The sequence below is a fragment of the Mixophyes fleayi genome, chromosome 8 (assembly GCF_038048845.1).
Source record: "Mixophyes fleayi isolate aMixFle1 chromosome 8, aMixFle1.hap1, whole genome shotgun sequence".
NCBI lineage: Eukaryota > Metazoa > Chordata > Amphibia > Anura > Limnodynastidae > Mixophyes > Mixophyes fleayi.
Genome location: NC_134409.1, coordinates 59,624,311 through 59,650,400, shown reverse-complemented (window position 1 = coordinate 59,650,400; position 26,090 = coordinate 59,624,311). Strand labels below are relative to the sequence as shown.

The 26,090-nt window shown below is 42.3% G+C and overlaps 1 protein-coding gene across 3 annotated transcripts in view; it reads left to right on the top strand.

The window, feature by feature from the left end:
* Window positions 1-26,090, top strand: part of LOC142099296 (coagulation factor XIII B chain-like) — a 341,745-nt gene that overhangs the window by 197,095 nt on the left and 118,560 nt on the right. For 2 of the 3 annotated variants that reach the window (XM_075182611.1, XM_075182613.1), the window contains 3 exons: window positions 11,691-11,741; window positions 12,461-12,640; window positions 18,869-19,051. In XM_075182611.1, the coding sequence (XP_075038712.1) occupies window positions 11,691-11,741; window positions 12,461-12,640; window positions 18,869-19,051 (414 nt within the window). The remainder of the gene's footprint in view (window positions 1-11,690; window positions 11,742-12,460; window positions 12,641-18,868; window positions 19,052-26,090) is intronic. The other variant, XM_075182612.1, reaches the window with a different exon arrangement.

Below are 26,090 nucleotides of genomic sequence, written 5' to 3'. Positions count from 1 at the left end.
CGAGGTAGCTGGATGACTAAGCTAAGCGACACAAGTTTAATGTAGTGAGCAAGAAAAATCATCCTAAATAACTGGAACCCTTGTTTGCTTTGTGTAGGAGGAAGAATATTCATAAACTATGCTCACACCGCACCTTTTTGACCCACAGGAAGTTATTTTCTTATTTGTTACCTGGTTCTTTCTCCCCACCCCACTACGTGTCAAAAAGCTGAACCCCATATTTATTTAGTATTATTTAGTATTTATTTCCCATTTTTATATCTGAAACAATGATGTATAACAGTGCAGCCAAACGTCAGCATAACATCTCATACTACCATATACAGTCTGATGCCCAATAAAATAGCTGTGTGTCTACCCATGTCCTGTATAGCTGTAGCAAAATACGACCCCATGGTAACCATGTATAATCACATGCCCATCATATACAGCATAATAGCATCATATCCACAAACGTCCCAAGCAACCACATACCATATATCCCCATATCTTGCATATCCACCACAGTCCTGTCAACCACATACAGTTCTGTGCATCATGCCCAACGCAGTATAAGAGCATCATGCCCATCTCTGCACCCAGGATAAAAGCCTCATGCCAGCCACATGTGTGCTAGACACAACAGCCTTATTTCTACCACATATAACATCTTGTCCACCATATCTAACCCTATGCCTTATCACATTTAGTCCTATGCAAAATACATTTTCCAGTGCATGGCAGCCTCATGCCCATTACAGCACTATCCACTATACACTGCCCAGTGCATCACCCATGTAAGTACTATACCACACCTCCCATCTGTCTTGCTTGATCCTCCTCTCTTCGGACTTGGATAGTGGTCGGAGTCGGATCTCGCGAGATCCGACGGCGTGATGACCAGGTTTTGCCTCGTTCTGAGGTTCGTGATCGGTGGGAACCCCCGAACAGTGCTTGGATCCGGGCTCGGAACGGCACTGTTCAGGGGGGTTCTGATTTAATAATTCCAGACCCGCTCATCTCTAGTTAAAATATGTGCACATTAATAACACAGGTCTGCAACCAAAAATCTGTTTTCATAATTTTATCTGATTCTTATGTTTTTTGGTGCGCTGAATTAAAAAATTACCACCGTTTTTTCCTAGGACGTCAGGTTTTTTCACAATCGAAATGCGCCTTGGTCAAACAGGTAGCTGGAAATCGCTAAATTTCAAATTCATCGTACTTGGGGGAAAAAAACTAAACATGGAAAAACAAATTTATTTTCACTGCCAGTGCTCCCAAAAACATGAATATACATGTTTTTTGGTCCTGATAGTGATCACTGCATTGTTGAGTGTGCTTGCTAGGGCTTGCCCGGACATGTTCTTTCATGCATTAACTTGTTCTCTGATTCCTCCACAATCTTGTATTTCATTTCAGTCGTCATCCTGCTATTGTCTGTGTGGTTCAAAATTAGTGCAATGCCTCCAAGAAAGTGTGTAACAGTGCCTGTGTCACGGGCACTAGGAGTCTTTACCCAGGGATCACCAGGTGATAAGCTTACCAGAGCAGTATACTCCAAAAAACATACTAGTAGGTTAATTGGCTACTATCAAAATTGACCCTAGTCTCTACCTGTCTGTCTGTCTCCCTCTCTGTCTGTGTGTGTGTGTGTGTCTATATTAGGGAATTTAGATTGTAAGCTCCAATGGGGCAGGGATAGATGTGAATGAGTTCTCTGTACAGCGCTGCGGAATCAGTGGCGCTATATAAATAAATGGTGATGATGATGATGATGATGATAGGTGGTAATATGGTACTCTGGTAGCGGGGTGATCACAGAACAGGAGACAGCAGATGATAGAGATGCTCGGGAAAGTCTATGACTAGCAGCACTGGTAATATATATGTAGTAATACACGAGGAACTGAATGGACAAAGGACACGTGAGGGTAGTCAGTGGTCTGCGGTAGCAAGTTGTACCACTGCTATAGTGAGGAGGAATGTCCAACAGGAACGAGGAGGTGATGAGAGTCAGCGGTCTGCGTTTAGCAAGTTGTACCGCTGTCTGGGTGAAGGAATGGGATCCAGGTGAAGGTATCCGGGAAGTCAGTGGTCTGCGTTAGCAAGTTGTACCACTGCTATGTGAGAGGACACTGGAACAGGTGACACTGGAAACAGGAATCAGTGGTCTGCCTCTAGCAAGTTGTACCACTGAATATATATGTGAGGAGGAGCACGGGGAGAGACTGCAATACAGAGGATACACGGGCACCTTGAACTTGATCCACAATGACATGCACAATATAGTAATGACGAACAGCACTGCAATAATATAAAGTCACAGAAACTATCCGGGCAAAAGATAACACAGTCTATGATGGCAAAAGTCTCAGCGGATAGTAAGCTCCAGAGGAGAACAACTCAGTCCAGCAAGATATGCAATACACCAGCACAGTCAATGAGAAGTATGCATACCGTGGTTCAGGAGCAGGCTGTCAGACAGGAGTGCAGAGATACCTGAACGGCTGGAGGACGGCAGGATGCGAAGTCCCTGGAGGGTGAAGCGGTAATCAAGTAGGTGCAGCGCTCAGGTAGGTAGACCAGCAGGGGAACAAATACTCAGGAAGCAGTAGTATGTAGAACTGGACTCCTGGAGGACCCTGAAGAGTAGCGATGGTCTAGACGAGATGAAAGCAGTGAGGCGCAGATCCGATGCAGACTGGCGAGTAGAGACCAGCAGGAACACTGAGAAGCACGGAGAGTGGATCAGCTGCTGCAGACACGATTAGAACTGAGGAGTAGCAGCCAGCAGGACTCTGCAGGTACACGGAGGTAGCGGATAGCAACCAGCAGGTGCAGCCACGATGAAACACGGGAGAGCAGAGCTGAGCTGGAACTGTTGAGCACGGAGAGCAGCGGATAGGAATCAGTTGTAGCAGTCTCGAGGAAACACGGGAGAGTTGAGATGAGCTGAAGACTGTAGCGCACGGAGGCAGCAGATAGGAATCAGCCAAACAGTCACGATGAAACACAGGAGAGTTGAAGTGGTCTGAAGACTGTAGTGCACGGAGGCAGCGGATAGGAATCAGCTAACAGTCACGATGAAACACAGGAGAGTTGAAGTGGTCTGAAGACTGTAGTGCACGGAGGCAGCGGATAGGAATCAGCTAACAGTCACGATGAAACACAGCAGAGTTGAAGTGGTCTGAAGACTGTAGTGCACGGAGGCAGCGGATAGGAATCAGCTAACAGTCACGATGAAACACAGGAGAGTTGAAGTGGTCTGGAAACCACAGGAGTAGAAGTGGTCTGGAAACCACAGGAATCAGCAGCGCTGAATACACGAGGAAACACGGGAACACCTTCAGAGGCTCATGGGGAATGAGACTCCAAGATCAGGCAACGAGGTATGGACAGCAGGTGCTTTAAATAGGGAGTGTTGCCTGATCAGCCAATTAAGTTAAAGGAACAGGTACTGAAGGTTTTGAAAGGGCTGCGCATGCGCAGACCCTCAGGATGGTGGACGGCCACGGTTCCTAAACACACGGGAAGAAGCACTAACAGTCTGGTGAGTGACAGCCTGACAGTTTCTGTTTCATATGTGGAGAGTTCATGGTGAAAAAGCAGCACAAACTAAAACTGGCTGGTATGTGGGGATTTAAAAGTATTGTGTATGCTGCTGGGAAAAAAGGCTGGGTACACCAAATACCCTTGTTTTCTATATTTATGGGACAGTAGAGACCGACAAAATCACTGGAAGCAAAAAAATTGGCCACCAACAAGTCTAGTTGTTGGTGAAAAGAATGTACTCAGAGATACATTTGTACCCCCTGAGAAGGTTTTATTACCACCACTCCATATAAAATTAGGATTAATGAAGCAATTTGTTAAGGCACTTCCCAAAGATAGCGAATGCTTCAAGTACTTGGGATCCAAGTTTCCAGGTTTAACGGAGGCAAAACTGAAAGAGGGGGTTTTTGTTGGCCCGGATATTAGAAAACTCAAATCCGACAAAGACTTCATCAGTTCAATGACTCCAACCCAAAAAGAAGCGTGGGTTGCCTTTACTGTGGTCATAAAAAACTTTTTGGGAAACCAAAAGGACCCAAATTACAAGGAAATGGTGGAAACAATGTTGAAAGCGTTCCACAAGCTTGCTTGCTACATGAGCTTAAAAGTCCATTTTCTCAACTCACACCTTGACGATTTTCCTGAAAATTTGGGAGCAGTGAGTAAAGAGCAGGGAGAACGTTTCCATAAGGATATAAAAGAAATGGAAAGTAGGTATCAAGGGAAATGGAGTGTTACGATGATGGCTGACTACTGAACTGAAATGAACACTGAACAGAACAGACGTTGGAGCCCAGCTGGATCCTCCTCTGGGCCCCGCATTTTCCACCCGGAGATGCCCTTCTCATGCCTGCTGCCTCTCGCTGCTGTGGCTTGGGGGCTCTACATTCCTCTTTCAGCCCCCTGAACCAGCCTTCCACCTGGGTACACCTCTACAGCATTTCTGCTGTCTCTTACCCTGATCGTCTGTGATGCCTCCGTTCCCAGCTCCGCTGATCCTGACGCCGTCCGCTGCTACTTTCTCCGCCTGAAGTTCTTCCTGTGTTCTCCGCTGTTCTGCTCTGAGGACCCTGATGACGACCGCTGCTGATCTCTCTGCTGATCTCCACATGTGGCACTGACTCCGGCTCCACGTGCTGCTCCGTCTTCCTGATGCTGTCTTCGGTCACCGGCCTCCTTGCTGCAACGTCTGGTCTCCGACCTCCACGCCACCATCCCTTACCAACGGTGTGCTGCTCTTTCTCCTCCGCCTGCACTGGTGCCGCTGCTGTCTCCGACTGTCCCGGTCCGGACGCCTGCTGCTCCAGTTCCAGCCCCTGATCATGCTCCTCCAGTTCCTGATGCTGTCTCCAGCTGCCCTTGTAGCTGCCCTCCACGCGGCACTGCTCCGGTCCTGATGCTCTCTCCTGCTGCCGAACTGAAGCATCTCAACGCTGCCTTACTCTCCACAACCATCTCACCGTCTCCCCGGGCCTGTGACTCTGCCTCACCGCCTCAGCGTGGCTCTTGTCCTCACCGTGACTCTCCTGATTCTCTGGTCTCCCTGGACTTTCCTGCCTTGGACCCTGTACCTCCCTGGACTCCCGGTCTCCCTGGACTTTCCTGCCCTGGACCCGGTACCAGCCTTTCTGCAGCCCTATATCATTTTCGCCACCTTGTTTTCATTTCTAACTTACCTTAAGCTTATTTTATCCTTAGTTTAACCTTATTTTACTGCTATTTAATTTTTGTGTTTTCATTTCTATTTAATTAATTTTTTGTGTTTTCATTTCTAACTTACCGTTAGCTCATTTTAACCTTAGTTTAACCTTATTTTACTGCAATTTATTTTATTGTATTGTACTGTATTTTATATTAATTATTCTATCTTAATTATTGTACTTTATCTTAATTATTGTATTTTACTTGCATTTTTAACTTTCTCCATTTTATTTTAATTCTTTACGGCACTTTATATTGCTTCTGCGACCGCCTTTTGTTCTTGCTCCATTCCTTTGTCTCTTACAGTCTTATCTTTGTCTTTGTCCTACTTTGTTCTGTCAATCCCTATTCTAATTTAGCTTAATCTAACTAGTTTAATTTTACTAAGTCTTTGTTTTACTTTACTCCGTCTATCCTTAATCTAACTAAGCCTCTTATCTGCTCTGGTCCATTTCTGTCTCCCTTTGCTGCCCTCACCTCTGTGTTAATTACCCTTGCCCCTTCTATTATTCCCCGTCCATCCCTGTCCCTCACCATGCCACCCCACTTCTTTCCTATACCCATCCTCTCCCCCAGCCCCCTTCTCTCGCCCATCTCTCGCTGCCCCACCCCTCACCCTCCCCCTAACTCTATCAACCCTGACAATCTCATCCGTATCTCCCCTCTTCCCTCCCTCCCCTTCTCATGTGCCCTCTGGAACTCCAGGTCCATCCGTAACAAACTGGCCTCCATCCATGACCTCTTCATCTCCAACTCTCTAAATCTTCTTGCCATCACTGAAACCTGGCTTACTTCTTCTGACACTGCCTCACCTGCCGCCCTCTCCTATGGGGGCCTCTCCTTCACCCACTCCACCAGACCGGATGAGCTTCCAGGAGGTGGAGTGGGTCTCCTCCTTTCCCCCAACTGCACTTTTCGGGTCATTCCCACTTTACCTTCCCTCTCCTTCTCTTCCTTTGAAGTACACTCCATCCGGCTCTTCTCCCCCATCCACCTCCGTGTCTCAGTCATCTACCATCCCCCAGGCCCCTCCTCCCTTTTCCTTGACAACTTCGCTTCATGGCTCCCCCACTACCTTTCCTCTGACCTTCCCTCCATCATACTTGGTGGCTTTAATATTCCTATTGACAACTGTTCTGACCCCGCCACCATCAAACTTCTCGCCCTCTCCCCCTCCCTAGGCCTCACTCAGTGGACCTCTTCCCCCACCCACTGTCTTGGTCACTCCCTTGACCTTGTCTTCTCTCACCTCTGTGATCTCTCTGACTTCTCCAACTCTCCCTTCCCACTCTCTGACCACCATCTCCTCTCCTTCACTCTGTCCTCCTCCCCTGCTCCTGCCTCGCCCAAAGCCACCACACCAGGCGCAACCTTGACGCTATTGACCATACCTCCTTGTCCTCCTCTCTTGAAACTCTCCTATCACCCCTTCCCTCCCTGGTCTGTCTTGACCAGGCGTCCTCCCTCTACAATCTCTCCCTCTCTACTGCCCTGGACGCTGTTGCCCCGGCCTCTACTATCAGTAGACGCCGCATTATTCCCCAGCCCTGGCACTCGAAACTCAGCCGCTTCCTCCAAAAGTGCTCTCGCACTGCTGAAGGCCTCTGGAGGAAATCTCGTTCCCTGGCCGACTTCCTTCACTTTAAATTCATCCTCTCTTCTTTCTGCTCCGCCCTCTCCCTCGCCAAACAATCCTTCTTTAAGTCCCTCATTTTTTCTCAGTCCTCCAAATCCCGCCACCTCTTTGCCACCTTCAACTCCCTACTCTCCCCCCCACCTCCTTCTGTCCCGTCTTCCCTGTCCGCTTCTGACTTTGCCACCTTTTTCTCTTCCAAAATTGAGGCCATCAGACTGAACATCTCCTCCTCCCCTTCTCCAGCCTCCCTCTTCGCTTCACCTCCCACCAACACCCAACTCTGGTGCTCCTTCGGCCCTACAACAGGTGAAGAAGTTCGCTCTCTCATTCTTTCCTCTCCACCCTCTACCTGCCCTCTCGATCCCATCCCATCTCACCTCCTTCGCTCTCTTTCTCCCACTGCCTGCTCTTACCTCGCACACCTTTTCAACCTATCCCTCTCCTCTGGTGTAGTACCCCTCTCATTTAAACATGACCCCACATCTCTTGTCAACTATCGCCCTATCTCTCTTCTCCCCTATGCCTCTAAATTACTTGAGCGAATTGTCTGCAGCCGCCTAACAAGGCACATCTCGGACAATTCCCTCCTTGACCCTCTCCAATCCGGCTACCGCCTCCTCCACTCTACCGAAACTGCCCTGGCCAAGGTTACTAATGATCTCCTATCGGCCAAATCCAAGGGTCATTTCTCCCTACTCATCCTCCTTGACCTTTCCGCAGCCTTTGACACCGTGGATCACCCCCTCCTGCTGCAAACTCTTCTCTCTCTCGGCCTCTCTGGTTCTGTCCACGCCTGGTTCACCTCATACCTCGCTAACTGCTCCTTCTCTGTATCCATGTCTGGTTCTTCCTCCTCCCCCTACCCTCTAGCTGTAGGAGTCCCACAGGGCTCTGTTCTCGGCCCTCTACTCTTTTCGCTCTATACTTCCTCCCTTGGTGCTCTCATCTCCTCCTTTGGCCTTCAGTAGCACCTTTATGCTGATGACATTCAACTTTACATCTCTTCATCTGATCTTTCCTCCACCCTCCTCGCTCAGGTATCTGACTGCCTCTCCGCCATCTCCTCCTGGATGTCGGAGCGCTTTCTCAAAATCAACATTTCCAAAACTGAACTCATTGTCTTTCCTCCTCCCAGCCTCCCATCCCACCATGACCTATACATTGTCGTTAACAACACCACCATCTCCTCTGTCACCCAACTCCGCTGCTTGGGTGTCACACTTGACTTCTCTCTCTCTTTTGCCCCCCACATTCATTCTCTTGCCAAAGCCTGTCGCTTCCAACTACGCAACATCGCCCGCATCCGTCCCTTTCTCTCTCAGGAGGCCACCAAAACCATCATACACGCACTCATCATCTCCCGTCTGGATTACTGCAACCTCCTCCTCACCGGCCTCCCCCACTCCCGTCTCTCCCCCCTCCGCTCTATACTCAATGCGGCCGCAAGACTCATCTACCTCTCACGTCGCTCCTCCTCTGCCTCCCCTCTCTGCCTTGCCCTACACTGGCTCCCCTTCCCCTACAGAATTATTTTCAAACTCCTCACCACCACTTACAAGGCTCTCTTCCACTCTACTGCCCCTTATATCTCTAACCTCCTCTCCATTCACACTCCCACCCGCTCCCTGCGCTCGGCCAATGACCACCGCCTCTCCTCCACTCTGATCACCTCTTCCCATTCCAGAATCCAGGACTTTTCCCGTGCAGCCCCCCTTCACTGGAATGACCTCCCTCGCTCCATCCGCCTCTCTCCTACTCTGTGCTCCTTCAAACGTGCACTCAAAACTCACCTCTTTCTCAAAGCCTACCAACCATCCACTTAACCCCCATCTCCTCCACTCATTCTCCCCTCTCTCCCATTTCCTCAACTGGCTCCTCTTGTGCCTGGTCTGTTTAACCCTCCCTTAGGATGTAAGCTCGCTTGAGCAGGGCCCTCTTCCCTCCTGTCTCCTTACCCGTTCTTCTGCTCCATGTCTATTGCATCTGCCTGCCTGGAGTTTCTGAAGTATTGGTACTTTTGTTTATTGTTCTGTACATTTATACCCTGTGTTATGTGCGTATTGTCGCTAACCAATAACGATTGTCGAACCTCGATTTGTGTTTCCAAAGCACAAAGATTTATTCGCAAATAAGTAGAATAATATGCTCAAGCGAAGTAATAGTAAATACAGCCGTTACTTATCGCAGGCGCTCTGGATCCAGTGCAGTCATTCAATCCTGAAGTCTGGGGACAAGATGTCTGCACTCTGGATCACAAGCTGCTGCTTATATACACAATCAAATACAGTAATACAATGAAGATGGTATGGCTTGCATCTATTGGTCCGGGTCTCAGGAATGTCCAAGGGGTCGTCAATCATTGGCTGGCTCATCCTAAGGAATCCAAAGGAGGGGGTCATCTCTGCAGGGGGTATGCTCTGCTCTTCCCGCCAGGATGCCTTAGTCTTAAGTAGTTCATAATTCCCTATCATTCATAACTTGCGTATGCACTCTGCGATTCCCTCGCAGAGTGAACCAAACAGTAGGATATGTAACAAGGTTCATTATGATATCACTCATGATGTTATTCCTTTAACCCGTTCCGTGTATTTCACTAATATGCATGTAACTCTGATATAACATATAAATACTACTATATTTCGACATAACTGACTATGTGTTGCAACTACCATTAATGTGTACTATTTTATAAGAAAACGTGTTTGTGCGAATGTATGGTAAAAGACCAATTACTGTTGCTGCCACGTGTAGTGGATGCGTACGCCCTTTCACGCCGTAGCGTGCCCTTGTACGTCGATGCGTACCGTACGCATCTTTTAAGACAAAGACAACCAAGTTTGCTAGACTTTAATTGAAATGACTTTATCCAATTTACTGACTTCGACACCTGTATAGTCTACTGTTTGTACTATGTGCGGCGCTGCGGAAACCTTGTGACGCTTAACAAATAAATGATAATAATAATAATAATAATAATAATGTTGTACAGGGATCTTCCGGAAGCCACCTACAAGAGGAAAAGCTCAAAAAGAAGTTTAGAGTTTAAAAAAAGACGATTTCACAAGCAATCTACTTTAGTGTGTGTTAATTTTGTCGTTACCTGTGCAAATGAGTTAATATTTTTCATGTTAATAAAATATTTGCGTTAAGAGATTTTTTTAAACAATGACCACCCATTTGTTCGAAAACCTGACGTGCCAGGACACAGCCGCTGTCATTTTTGGATTCAGCGCACCAAAAAAACGTAAGAGTCAGTCAACTAAAGCAAAACAGCTGTCCAAAACTTTTTTTTTGCAGACCTATGTAATTAGCCCACAATATTTAAAAATATATTAGTTGACTTGGCTAAGTACCTTCATATGATTAGTTAAGTTGCGGGGAGCTATGGAAAAAACATGGATGCAAATTTATTTATTTTTATTCGTTTAGGGGGAAAATAGTGTAAAGATCAATGAAAGTATATTATTTTACATTCCAGTTATGGCAAAGTACAGTAAATCCATTACAAAGGACGCGGGGGGGCTATTGAAAACAAAAGGCTGAGAACAAAAAAGTCTGTAATGTTATTATTTACTTAGGTGGGGGGCATTACAAATGGTGGCAAGATCACTTAAAGTATTTTATTCAGTGTAATGTCGGTATGTCAAATCTGTCATCTTTCACATCTGTCATGTTCGTCACAATGGTGATATTTTGTGACGTAGAGACATAAGTTAAATACTAATTGTTTTTTCATGTAGCACACAGATATCAACTTTAAATTCCAGTGTACAAATGAGCTATCAAGTATTTGTGTGCTACATGAAAAAACAGTCAGTATTTAACTAATGTGCAAAACAGAAAACTAATTTTCACCCCTTGCATTGGATCATGGTTTTGTCCAGGAGACTTAAATAAGAAACTTCTTAATTTAAGTTCCTTAATGAATCAGGCCCTTAGTGTTTTCGGTATTGCATGTTTCGTTTTTATGGTTGTGTGGGACTTATGTGTGTCAGTATATTAAGACTGTCATCTTTACAGAGATGTAGGTATTTAGAGTTGTACACATTATAGTGGTTGGGATTTCATGTATGTCGCTATTGAGAATATGTCTATCATTGTCAGTCTCGCAATATCACGTGTCAGTTTTTTACATTGATCGGAATTATATGCGTCGGGTATTAATGCTGTTGGTGTATGCATGTTGTCAACATTATAGTTGTGGATATTATGTTAGCGACGATTCTTTGGTTATCAGTATTTAAGTGTAGGATTTTAGAGCGCCGGTTTTGTAAGCTTTGGGAATGTGACTATCACCGTTGTAGCGAGGAACAGAGAATCACAATGCACTGCACTGACAACAGGAATACTTTCCTGTTGCTCCCATGCCTAACTCTTGATTTAAAAAAAAGTGATAATATTAAAAATGTATTGGGAATGGAATAAGTGAATGGAATTTGATCGTTTTTACAATGAAGGCAGTAGGAAAAAAGATTGTATGACATAGCACCTTATAAACCCCCACTTTGACTACTCTGCAAAAATGTATTTTTTATTGCTGCAATGAGAGGCAATAAAAAATATTAATTATCACCAAAATCAGGTAGACTAATAAATAGACTCAGTTGCATATTCTATCTGTTCTGCAAGTACAGTACAATTGGCGCTTTAAATCTAAACATGTTTAGTGTAATTGGTGTTTATACCTTTGTAAGCAAAGATTCAGAGTCCTTATACTCTTTTATTTTTTTAATTATTTAGAAAACAATAGCATGTGTTAAAGTCTTACATTGTGATAACAGCATAAAAAATATTCACTGATAATCATTTTTTTTTTAAGATGCAGTGCCTGCCCAACCAGATTCACCAAAAGTTCCTGTCCAAAAACCAGGTATATTCTGAATATGTGATTCACATCTATCAATAAACCTGGTGTGTGATATGCCTACAGTATGCAGGCAGCAATAATAGAGACTAGTAATAATCCACAATTGAGGTAATACTGTATTTGAGGTGGGATCATTTTTCTTAAAGGATGTTTTGCATAATTCCACATTTTTGTAGGTTCATGATTTAAGCATTTCTACAAACACAAGTGGGTCCCCAATTTATATGGGGGAATTTAACTCACAGCATTATGCTTGAGAATAACGTTGCCCAAGCACTATTACCGTTACTACTGTAATTTCATCACTGATTTTTGCTCGCAGCTCTGTGAGCAGATTGAATTTCCCCCATATAGTGCCTAATTTTCATATTTCTCTCACTGATGGTGTGGTTGAAACTGAAGGTTTAAAATGTTCATTGTACATAGCGAAATGTCATAAAACTGCCCTATTACTATGGAATGTGTTATTTACAAATGAAAATGTTGGAATCTGGCAAACTATTATGTCTGACTGAGAAATGATGATATCTAATATGATTTGGATCTTTTACTTTCATAAATTATGCTGCCCTAAATTGGACACTACATATCTTTTATACACTTATCTTTGAGTGTATATAGTATATTAAAATCATTTAAATTGGATAATATTGAATGATATTATACATGACTTACATGCACTTCAATCCAGACTATGTGTAAATCATTTATACTTTTTCTAGATTCAAGAAAAGAATGTCCCCCTGCACACAGTCCAACAAATGTTAAAATTATAGATAGAAAGTTAAAATATTATAGTGGTGAAACAATGAAGATGAAGTGTGACAAGGGATATACAATGCATGGTTCTGCATCAGTTCAGTGTAAGAATGGAGTATGGGATTCTCCTCCTCAATGCATCCGTAAGTGATTATTGTTTATTACTTTATGTATAATATATGAAATGTTAAGGCCTACACATTCCTGCATGGTACTGAGAGTCTAAAAATTATATGGGAAACACCAAACAATTATTCTGTCAGTTGTATGTTTTTATATATCAATATGAACCTTATCTCCATGTAGATGCTTCTCACTCCGGAACCTGATCGTTTGTTTTTTTCATCACACCCTTTTTTCGCATTTGTCAATAATAATAATAATAATAATAATAATTATAATAATTATTGATGTAAAAAATATATTTTTTTCATATTTTGATTATTTTTTCATTTTCCTTTAATGTTTTGTACAAATATGTAATTATTTTCAGAACTGGAATTCTGTAAGATGTTCAGGTTCAAGGAGTGCAAACAATGCCCCATTTGTATAGATGTATACACAATGCATATTGCATTAAGTTTCCTATTTATGTTTTCTAGTTTATGGAGGTGTTTAGCTTAAAAGGGGGATATAAATAAAAATGTATTTTAGAAAGTAAAAAAACTTGCAGGATGGTTTTAGAATGGACAAAATTTGGTTTAATAAATATACAAAAGAAGAATTTGTAATATTAGAAACTAAAAATGTATATCTTTTATATTATTATTTTAATTTCCTTTAACTTTTTTTGTGGTACCTGTGACTGTATGTAGAGTTCTCTAGATAATGCAGTGATAGATCCATAAGGGGCCTAACTACTACCTATACACACTACAAATGGAGTGTTCCATTAGATTTTGTTGATAAGTCACCCTAAAATCCTTTTTTATTAGTGTATCATGTTGAAGGACAATTTGACCAAGATGTTGTAAAAGTTAATAACTAAGCAATTAATTGTACTTTTATGTGACATTACCAACAAGAAGTAGCCCATGATTGAGTGAGTTCTCCCTAGATTTTATTATTACTATTATCTTTTATTTATAAAGCACCACATTATCTTTTATTTATAAAGCGCCACATTGCATAACATAATGGGTCTGATTCATGCTCAGACATACAGCCATTTTCGTAGCATATCTTGCGTGAAATAAGTCTGCGTATGATCAAAAATAGACCTTATGCCAATGAATGCAATTGCACGCAATTAATGTAAATGTAAACGACAATTAATACTGCCTATGACTTGAAGAGCAGAAAGGGGTTGGGAAGGGGCCGATGGGCTCCGCCACCCCCCAATGACACAAATTCCACGTCATTAGTTGGGAGTGTGGCCACCGATGCCGCACACCGGGAGACGGACGTGGTCAGGTGGGAGCCAGAGTCTATAAAAACTCTGGCTTCCCGCCATTCGTGGAGAGATCTTGCAGCTGGGACCTGGGAGGGAGGTAGTGATCCTGGGTCCCTGGCAAATTAGGGGGGGGAGGCACACGCCAAATAAATACAAGACTCCGTAAGGGGACAGTGCCCCCAGCAAATAGTGCCTGGAAGTAGAGGGTGGTGCGGTAAGTGCCGTGAGGTGGCACTAACAGGTCTCCCTGAGGGGAGTAATAGCTCTCATTGATGAAGGGCAGCAAGGGAGCCCTAAAATGGGGAATAGGTATGCAGAGGGAGATTCCCACCATTATGGGTACCCCGGAAGAGGCACCAATGCAGAGAGAGTGCCTGCAGTGAAGAGACACTTTTATGACCGTGGGCAAGAGGGGGAGATTCCCCCACTACAAAGACGAGCAGAAAGTTAGAACCTTTGGAGGAGAAGCTGATGAAAAAGTGTGCCTGAGAGAGAAAGGCCTGGATGGATGGCAACCAGAGACCCTGGATAGGGGTGGGTGAGTGGCAATTGCCAAGGAAGCATGTCTGTAAGACAGCAGGTGGGAAAGAATGCCCCTGGATAGAGTCCCGATGAGTGTTAACACCCGGGGAGAGAGTTCATGGTCAGATGCTCTGTTAGACTGATTCAAGTGTCCTAAGAGGAGGGAAAGGGCCATGTGGAACAGTAAGGTTGGACCCTGCAGGGGTGTACTGTGAGTCACAAGACAGTATATGTCTAAAAGAAAGTGATGCAGAGCTCCCTGACAACTGGGATGTGCAGCAGCTATAAAATGTTCTGAAAGTGTTCCCCAAGTAGTTAAATGTAGCTTCAGCAGAGAGATGAGGGGAGGTCCCTGAAAATGGGGAATAACTCTGTACAGCGCCAGTGGGAGCCCCCTTGGAAAGAGCCCCCATACTTGAGGGGGGGGTCACTGCATGAAGGCAGTGTGGCAACAAGTTGAGAAGGAAGGTCCCCGACATAGGGGATGGTGTGCACGAGTGTAGTGTTAGAACCTCTGGACCATGCCTACAGTCTGTTTGTGTATATGATTGGACCTACTGATGCTGTGTAATTACTGTTTCTACAATATCGGATGCGTGAACTGTCAGAAATATTTTACTGCTGCAAAGTGTATGCTGTAGGTATCAAAGTAGTCGTATAATCTATATCTGCAACCGTTATGCTGTTTTGTGCTGGAGAAGAGAAGTTCAATAAAGTGTTTTCCTGTTTTGAACTGAGATGGCCTGGCGCCCAGTATTTCATTACAGTGCACCACACCACTGCACTAGAGTTTGTCCACAGGTGATTGTGTTAAACATCTGTGTATACGGGAGGGGGAGGGTCATTTGGTATTGGTTGCTCGTACCCACTACCTAGCCGGAGAAAAACGTACTGACTGAGTATTGTATTATGGCCTGCAGATCGACCCTTCACATTTAGGCAATGTAAAGGGGTGTGCCGATGCAGATGCGGGCTTCTCGTAAGTATGCTTGTTTCATCTGTAATATTTGCAGTTGAAAAGAATTCAATTGATAATAGACATCAACTGAAGAAAGTAGTGTGTGGGGCACTCCTGTCCATGGAAATTTTATTTATAAAATCGATTTTATTGATAATTTTCTTAAAAATTCTGACAAATATCAGATGTCATCAAATTAGGCAAATTTATTAAAAAATAGAAGTGCAAAAGATTGAAAAAAGTGTAAGAAAGATAAATAAAAGTAGACCCCTAGAGAGAGCCGGTCATAATTATTGGTCAATTACTTCATTCATTGAGTGTATGGCTGAGTCAATAGTAATTGGTCTATTCCCTGATTAAATTGTTGTCAAAATCGTGCACCATAAGACCAAGTTAGCTCATGTGTTCCATCTTATTCAAATACTTCTTACAGTGTATGCAGATACTGTTGAGACAATCAGGGGTTAATGTCAACTCCCCACAAAACTGGATGTTGGTATATGTGCATGTATAACATTCATTCATACATTATTACTACATCCTTCATTAGGTGGGGAGAAAATAGGGAAGAATAGGCTTATTACAAATAGAGCATGGTATAAGATTTTAATTATCAAATAATCTCCAGTTAGGGCATAATTCAACCTTTACAGGGATGAACCCAGCCAGAATATGATTGAACAAGGAAAGTCAGTCTATCTTTCTTGTATGAAAATGCACTGGCTTTGGTCTCTTACCCCCTATGTGTGTTTTGGTTATTTAAACTGATTCTTCATTGTTCTGTCACACCAAAGAAACACAAAGCACAAATAAAATGTGTAATATTATATAATATTTGTAATATGTAATATAAATAATATTTACACCAACTACAGGGCAGGTATAAGTGCCAACTGGTAGTGATGACTGGCATGGCATAGTCTTTGTTTGCTATCTTGTAGCACGTATGCATGCTACTAGATAGCACAGAACATGTGTGTGCAACTAAAATAGACCATAAAAACATGTTGTATACAGTACACATTAAGAACATGATGATTTATTTATTAAATGTAAAAATATAATTGTAAATAAATATATTTTTTGACCATCCATGTTTTTATTAATAATTATACTGTTTAGAATTGTTGATTTATTTTATGATATAATTGTCTCTATATATGTTGTGTTGTGACATATGCTTGTTCATTTACTGCACTCTTTTCTGTCTGTTTGCACACGGCATGTAACGTTTAGGCAGAGCATACTTAAACACAGATTCAAATCGAAAAGCATCTTGAGATCCGCTTGTATTTGAATACGTGTGGAGCTACGCTAAAGGTTCATGCTTTTTTTTAAAACTGCAATTTGCGTGCAAGTAGCATCTGAACCTGAATCAGGCTCAATGTGTCCATAGCACATTACATAATACATAAAAAATCGAAATAATACAAAGACTTGATATCAACTAATTAGCAAATTATACACTTTTAACTTGGTAATGCAGATCAAGTTATTTACAGGACAGTGAGTGAGAGTGATGGTAATGTCCAGCATGAAGTCGGCCTTAGCTCAAGAAAACAGGGCTAGAGAATCAGGTCTAGAGATACAGAGGGGGATGCAATATAAGATGGAGAACACAAGGAAAGAGAGCCCTGCTCGTGAGCGCTAACATCCTGAAGGGATATTGGAGCACACAAGTGTTGGCATATAGCTTTAGCTGGCAATGAAACCTCACCTAAAAGAGACTGCTTTTTGATCTTATAGATAGATAGCCATCTTGGCTAAACTAATTATTAAGCAAAAAAATATAGTGAAAAGATACCCAGGATAAAAATGAGCAAAATCTGATGCCTAAACAGTTGTGAGGTAAAATCTCTTAATGTAGAGCACATGGGGAACAACTGGGAAATTAAAAACATTTAATTTATCAGTAGTTTGATAGGGCATACAAATTCATGACCCCAGTGCTAAACACTGTTACCATTATATATAGTACATTTGAATATACATAGTACATTAAAGGTTTAAATAATAAGGGGCTTATTCAGAGTGGACTATAAAACATGAGTAGCTTACTCAACTTAATTTAAAAACAAGATGAAAAACTGGTGTATTTACACCCATATGCAGAGCCATAAGCACATTCGGCCTGATTCATTAAGGAAAGAAAACCAGTAAGTTTTCTCCTGGACAAAACCATGTTACAATGCAAGGGGTGAATATTATTTTATTATTTTGCACATAAGTTAAATACTGGCTGTTTTTTAATGAAGCACACAAATGCTTGATAGCTTATTTGTACACTAAAATTTAAAGTTGATCTAGGACATGCCCTTCCCCGACTGTAAATCTGTCCCCACATTTTAAATTTCGCTACCCCCCTCCAATGCAACATTATTTTGCCAAGGTGCAAAGTTACTCATTTATTTGCTTTACTTTCCTTAATGAATCAGGCTCATTATGTTTTTTGACTTATGTTTGAGAAGTTGACTCTAATTTTTCCCTGTTTCTGGAATAAAGGGTTTCACCTATGTACTCCTCCCATCTAAGTTAATGTTAATCTTTAAGCGGTAATTTATGGTTCAACAATAAATTATAGATAATAAGGGATAATAAGGGGTGATATGTGACATTTCAAAACGCCTATCCCACTGGCTAGGTTTAGTCAAAATTGCCGAAAAATAGCTGTTTTTTTCAGACCTGCTTCTGATAGGCTAGATAACTCTAATAGCATGATCCCGGAAGGGAGGTCATGTAACAAGAGTTTGAGGGGATGTGGTGATGCCATCGCATCGCCATAACCACGCCTCTCTACTATGAAATGCCGAAATTAACGGCATTTCAATGCGGGGGGCAGGGCTTGATTACGAGAAACCATGACATTAAGCTCCACCTTCACACTTGCCAGGAGGTTACCTACTCTTTCAGGAGTTTCATCCTGGAAATTTTGAGAGAGTAAGTAAGTATGCAGTAAACTAAAGGCAAATGTGTGGATTTTCTTTCTAAACACCAGCACATTTTTTGCAGTTTTTCCCAATAAAATCTGCATTTGAAAATTATGCTTTTTTTGTTGTTGCTATTTTGCACAATCTGGAATGAAAGGTATAAAATGTGTAGGAACAATAGAACCCAAATAAGCATACCATTTTGATGACAAGACAAGTTACCATATCAAGTGAGGGTACCCTGAGTTTATTAAAGCCAGGACCAGGAGATCTGGGCACTATATAGTCTTCTCTGAAATTGGGCTCTCCTTTGTGGGTGCCTGATTTCATAACAGCACCTAACTGAACAAAAGGTAGGGGGTCAAGGGGAGGACCTCAAAATTCAGGTATATAGGATAGCCTCTATGTTTTTAGCATTTTCTTTCTAATTGTTGCTATTGTTTTTTTATATATCACTATATGAAAAATAAGTTTTTCAAAACTTAGAATCTAAAATAAATGTCAGCAGTCCCTTGCTACAGTGATGTATGTTTATAGGCAGGTTGTTAATATGTTTTTGTTTATTTTCAAGAATCAAAACAATGTAAAAATCCACTCACTATAAAACATGGTGAATTAACTGAAGATTCTAAACAAAAATCCTATATAACTGACAACATTGTGAGATACAGATGCAATCTTGGATTCCAAATTAGTGAGTCAGACCAAAGTATTTGTGTGGATGGACAGTGGACGGCACCACCTATATGTACAGGTAAGAGTTTCAAGTTGTTTACAAATCTAATGAAAGCTTTATTTTTTTAATGGATTATTGAGAAACATGGTATTATATCAGTTATAGAGAAGACTTAATTAGAATTGTATTTATACATACGCACCTTTATTGGGTATATTCTCTAAAAAGTGGAGATAAGGCTGGTTTTCTTTTGCCATTAGTAGCAAAGATAGAAAATTTGCAAGAAAATATCGCCGGAACAGCTGAGTGATACTTAGTTGCCCAGCTATTCTGGCTAGCTTGCGATAAGAGAAGTCTTACAGCTTCACATGGCCAGTCTTAGTGCATATGCCCGTGAGGATTGCTGCAGTACAACACAGTTTTTGCTGGACATTGGGTTTTTCTGAGCATAATAAATAGAGCTATATATCTGAGACAGGATCTTTTGTAGAGGTGATGTTTTTTGCCATGTTTGATGGGTAGGTCTGGATAGATTTGAGCATACTTTATGGACAGTCTGCTATTGGCCATTGTGGTCTTGTGTAACCATTGAAATGACTAAAATTATTATATTTTGTTTTGTCAATTGCTAATTTGAATGAGCTTTAAATAAAGCACACCATAGATGTTTGAAGGTTTTCCTGATTGTATGGCAGTATAATTCATGTGAAACCACTTGTTGTGGAAATATCCACTAAGCACATATTTAAATAATGCACACATAAACAATTTGTTTGAAAGTATAAAACAAAAATTGTAGTTTGACAATCAAAATATGAGTAAAAGCCTAAAAGATGTACTTTGTTTTATATGTACATTGTGGTTCAATAAAAAGTAAGCCAAACTTTAATAATAATATTATTAAAATAAAAATATCCATTTACTTACTTTTTTATTTTAATTATTTCCGGATTTTATTTCCCATCCAATAAAGCAGACGATATTATGATAGAAAACAAAAATAAAAAAGTTGTAATTTCCATAAAAATGCCTTTTAGTAAAGAAGATTTGCACATGATAAAAGGTTTGAGGGAATCCAAGAATTATAGCAATTTCTACAAGAGTTTCCAGAAAAACATTGGGCCAGAAGCGGATTAGATAAATTGCTTAGAAAAGTTAGGGTAATAGGGTCAGTCGACCGTGTCATTGGTAGTTGCAGACGAAGGTAATCGTGCACTGAAGAAAACGCTGCCCTTGTCGGAGATCTTATTCTAAGTCGAGAGGATGCTTCAAATACTTATAGAAGAACACATCAAATATCCAGAGAAACTGGAATTCATTAGTCTATTGTTGATCAAATAATTCATAAAGATATTCAACTAAAGTGCCTTAAGAAGCAGCCAGCACAGAAACCGACAGAAGCTAATCGACTGTCACATTTGAACAGATCAAGAGAACTGCTGAGAAAATATCCTCGTCTTATGGTTGACTTCATCTTCTTTTTGATTAGAAGTTGTTCACCGCTGCATGACCAAGTAACACACAGAATGATCACCAATACGCTACGCGTGGCACTAAGAAAAAAGCAGGTTGCTGCAAACAGACTGTTGCATACGCGTACCAATTTCAGCAAGTCTGTTATGGTGTCCGTTGCGGTTTCGACGCTTGGTCGTTCACATTTGGTCCTCATTGATCCTGGAGTAAAAATCAACAGTGACTATTATTGTGACATTCTGCTGTCACAGCATCTTCTACTTGTTGTCATAAATCTGGCCCCAGAAGGCTATTTTGTTTTTCAACAGGACAGTGCGCCAGCCCACAGAGCCAGGGACACCATCAACATGTTAACAAGGGAGACACCAGACTTCATTCCTCCCACATTATGGCGACCGAACAGTCCAGATTTGAATCCTGTCGACAATAAAGTGTGGAGCCTGATGCAAGAGAAAGTCTACCAGACAGCAATCCATGATGTAAGCAATCTGAAACAACATTTGTTGGAAGTGTGGATGGGTCTGGATCAAAGGATTATGGATGATGCTGTTGCCCAATGGCGCTAGCGCCTCCAGGCTTGCGTGCAAGCCGAAGGAGGACATTTTGAACATCTTCTTTAATTAATCAAACCATGCTACTGAGAGTTTCTTCACAAAAATATTAAGGACTATTTCCATGTAAAAAGTACTTTGTTACAAAATCTAAAAAAATATTGTTCTTAAAATTAAACTTCAGCAGATAATGTTTAAACACTCATATCTTTTTATGGGTTGAAGAAATTTTTAGGACATGTTGGAATCATATTGTTGTTTCAATTCTCTAAACATCAGGAAAGTTTTAGTATGATATGATCAGGCATTAGAGATATATGAAATAAGCTGTTTGATAGTCAAAGAAAAAACCCAGCACTGTCTAACTGTAGTTGGTGAAATATCTAAGCACAAAAACAGTGGTACTGCCTTTGGAAAGTGAAAGGTATCCCTGCCATCAAAAGATCCAGATTGTGTACAATAGCCCCTGGCGCTCTACTGATTCCGTTCTTAAATGCAATATAGTCTATGAATGTTGTAGTTTCACATTGTTTATTACAAACATGATTGTACTGCAGTATATAAACCATGTAACACAAATCATATGTGATTCTGGCCAGATTGTTATTTACATCACTAAAGGTTTTGAAAAAAAGACAAGTTAATAAAGGAAAATAAGTCCAGATAAAATAAATAGTTGACCAATTCATCATTATGGGTGGGGTAAGATAGGCATTCTCCCCGGGGCCAACACTCCACAGGTGGTCCCCATAAACTACTATTGGTGCAGTGCACCAGGGCAGAGGAAGTGAAGGAATGGCCTTCACCACTCTGTAATATTGATCAATTTCCTGCTTAAGCAGAAAATCCTTAGCAGTCTCTGCTGTTCTTTGATTACCTGAATGACATCACACTGTCACTCAACCAATCGGAGCACAGAGAGTTTTAGTGGGTGTTTGTGTGTCAGTGTGTGTATGAAAGATAATGTGAGTGAGTGTGCTTGTGAGAGGCATACAGGGCTTGAATCTTTGTGAGGCACAAAGATGTTTTACTGGCAGGTGCCCCAACAAATTGATGATGAGTAGGGCCTCCAATTAAAAAAATCTTGCTCTGAGCCTAAACTGTTATCCACCAGGCATATCTTGACACTGCCCCACAACTTCCTTCGTCCTCTGCAAAATTCAGGTCATCTGCAAATGCTGCCATCCTGTTCTGCAAATCCATGTGCCCTGCCCTGAAAAAAAAACCCAGAAAGGGCTGAAATTTGGTATACTAAGATGTTTTTAATTTGTTAATTTAATTTGTTAATTGTTAAAAGTGTTTATAAAGATTTTAAAAAAATATATATATATTTCTTGAAGGAGAAGTGACAGTTGGGAGTGGTTGGTGGTTGCGGGGGGTGACAGTTGGGAGTGGTTGGTGGTTGCCGGGGGTGACAGTTGGGAGTGGTTGGTGGTTGCCGGGGGTGACAGAGCGAGAGGAGTGTGATACTCAGGACCGCTGAGAGAGATCCCTGTGTCTGGATAGACATCTGGATAGATGTGGCGATAAAGATGAAGGATGAGGTGATGGAAAAAAATGATGAGGTGGTGACATGTGGACAAAACCACGTTAAAAAGGGCGCTTGCATCGGGAAGTAACGCTCTTCCCCTGAGGAGGCCTGGGCTATGGCCCAAATGCATGACAAGAACCTTTTTAACACCTTAAGTAGCTTGATTTGACTAGAATGCATGAGTATCATGCACGGGTAAACTTGTATATATATATATATATATATATATATATAAATTAAATCTAATTTCTGCACCGCTTCACAAAATGAGGAGCACTGGTGCTACACTCCAAATATATATTACGACCGTTATGACCATCTCCACCTTTTTACTGACGTTTGGAATGTTGAGAGGTATCTCACATTCACAGCTGCTCTGCATAGTGGAGCATCTGTGAACAGGTGTCAATGAAAGGGTGTTTTGAGTGGAGGGCAGTAGAGTAAGGGGTGGCCTAGTGCTTCAGAAGTATTAGATACACGCTCATTTTGATTTGACTATTGCCCCTTTCACAGTCTGCCCCAATTCAAAGGTCTGAAAAGTTGGGAGGTATGCTTAAATGTCTAGTTTCAAATGCCTTCATGATTTTAACCTCTCTAATTTCAAATTCTTAGAAGGTCTGGAGGAGTGAGGACTACAGACAAATAATAAACAATAAGCTACAAAATGAATCTATATATTGAAAATATTAACACCAGCCAGTAGTAATATTAACTTTGAAGTCAGTTACTTTATGTATATATCACCACATTTAGGAAGAGAATATTCAAACTAGAGATGCTCACTGACCCCTGTGTTTTGGTTTTGGATGTGGATTACCTTCAGGTTTTGGTTTTGCCAAAACCGCCCTTGCGTGTTTCGGTTTTGGATCTATATATTTTTAGTAAAAAAATATGTTAAAATTACATAATTTTGCTGTTTTTTGATCCTACATTATTATTAATCTCACTAACACTAATTTCAAGTAATTTGCAGTCAGTTTTGACCACCTCACAGGTCTTATTATTATTTTCATACACTTTATGACCAATACAGCAGCGACCCGGCTGGATGGTAAGCGACAGAGCAATGACTCAAACACATGGCAGTTCCTAGCACATCTAGGATACATTGGCAAACAGCAGTGGCAGAAAATAAAAGTGGTGCAAGATGGAATTGTCCTTGGATCATGAAACCAGTTATGGTTCATTTGATCGCTCCACCTGTTTTTTGGATAAGTGAGGTAATTCTACAGCTAATACATGGCAACGATCGCTCCATCTGTTTCTTGGATAAGTGAGGTAATTCTACAGCTAATACATGACAACGAGCGCTGACTTCCCCCCCCCCCGGGATGCGTGCTTTTATCAGACACACACCAATCCAGGGTACCAGACAATGCACTAAAAAGAGCCATTGTAATTCCCAGCAAAAAGCCAGTTCATCAGTGAGCTCCAATTTCCCCAAAATTATAATCTAGTTAGGTACCTTTCATGTAAAGTGCAGTTTACAACCACAACAAAACACGTGTCACATGCCGGACTCCCACTGTCTCCCCGGGAGCCGGCGTGTGTATCCGCTGACCGAGGTCTCCTCCTCCAGGACCTTTCTTTTCCCTACTTACCTGGGTCCACGCTGCTGCACCATCCAGCGCTGTCTGTCTCCTTCTTCCGTTCGGCGCCAGTGGTTCTGCGCATGCGCAGAACTGTCTAACTCTTTTCTGTGCTCTCACTGCCCTCTATTGGCTGACTAATTGGAACTGCACTATATTTACCCTCACTAATCAGAATTCAATGCTGGTTCTTTCAGTCAGTCCCTGACTTTAGTACTGGAAACAGCTCCTGTGTTTTCTGCTATTCTCCAAGCTTCCAAGCTGCATCTCTCCGGGAAAAACTCCTCTAGTGGTTACGCTACTCAAGTTCCGGTAAAGCACTTCCAAGTGGCGACACTATTGTATTTCTGCAAATCAGCTCCCAAGTGACTACGTTGCAGAACATCCCTGCTATTCCCACTCCCAAGTGGTAACGCTGCCGAACATCCCGTCTTATCGTCATCAGCGAGTGACAAGACTATTCCTACCTGATTCTACGCTCCTTCTGTTGTGGTTCGCTGGGGATTTCTCTAGGGGGCCGCGACCTGAAAGTGGAAGCCACAAAGCCCATATTCCCTTGCGGGAATCACTGGTAAACACCTTTCACTTGTTGAAGTAACGCCAATTTCGGCTGAACTACCAGAAACCAGTTAAAGCCTCTCTGGTAACGTGACAACACGTGTGGGAGAATGTGGCCTCTAAGAGGCTGACTAATAGACACAAATACATTGCATAGATGGCTATTCAGGATTGTCTGCCTCTCAGTACATTCATGCACTGTCACTCACCGGACCGTGAGTGCCTCTTCACTGGTGCGTGGCTCCCCAGTATTCCTGCCAGCACCTATCCTGAACCGTGGCCACCCGCCATCCTGATGGTCTGCACATGCGCAGTTCCTAAGAACTCTTCTGACCTTTGCTTTTAGTTAATTGGTTGATCAGGCAACGCTCCCTATTTAAAGCACCTGTGTTCATTACCTCGTTGCCTGATCTTGGAGTCTCATTCCCTGTGAGTCTCTGAAGGTGTCCCTGTGTACTTCTCCGTGTCTTCAGCTTCCTGCTGATTCCTGCTCAACTCATTGCCGGTTTCCAGAGCGCTTCAAGTCTCCTGTGTTCTACTATGTCTTCAGTTCCCTGCTGATTCCTGCCGGTTTCCAGACCGCTACAAGTCTCCCATGTTCTACTGTGTCTTCAGTTCCCTGCTGATTCCTGCTCTAATCATCTGCGGCTTCCAGTCCGCTATTACCTCCAGTGTTCTACTCATGTTCGCTATCTCCAGTGATTCCTGCATTGCTCATCGATGTTCTATCCTTGTCAAGTTCTCTGCCTGTGTGCTGACCCGGACTCTGATTACCGCTACCACTCACCTGTGGTTTCTTTACTCGTGCTGGCGTGCAGCCGCTCAGCTGTTCCTGTATCCTCTCATGGACAGCCTGCTCAACTGAACCGCGGTATGCTTACTTTCTATTGACTGTATTCGTTTACTGCATATCCGCTTGGACTGTTCTCCACTTACCCACGGAATCCTCTATCTCCCTGAGACTGTGTTATTACTCCACATATCTGCTGGGAAGTTTACCTCTTTGTTCAGTCGTGAGATACATATGCTAATTGACCTTCTGCTATTAGCCTGGATTCCAGTAGTGAATTTGTCTCTGTCAAGCAGCGCCTGCCACACCAACATAGACTTGTGCATATTGTTTGGAATCAAGTTCCTTGTGCTCTCAGTGTCTACATTCTATGTTTCCACTCATCAACACTTGTACACCTCCTCACCTATTAAGCAGTGGTACAACTTGCAATACGCAGACCACTGACTTCCCCGCTACCTACCTGCACCTGGACAAGTCTCTTCACCATAAGCAGTGGTACAACTTGCTATACGCAGACCACTGACTTCCCCGCTACCTACCTGCACCTGGACAAGTCCTCTCACCATAAGCAGTGGTACAACTTGCTATACGCAGACCACTGACTTCCCCGCTACCTACCTTC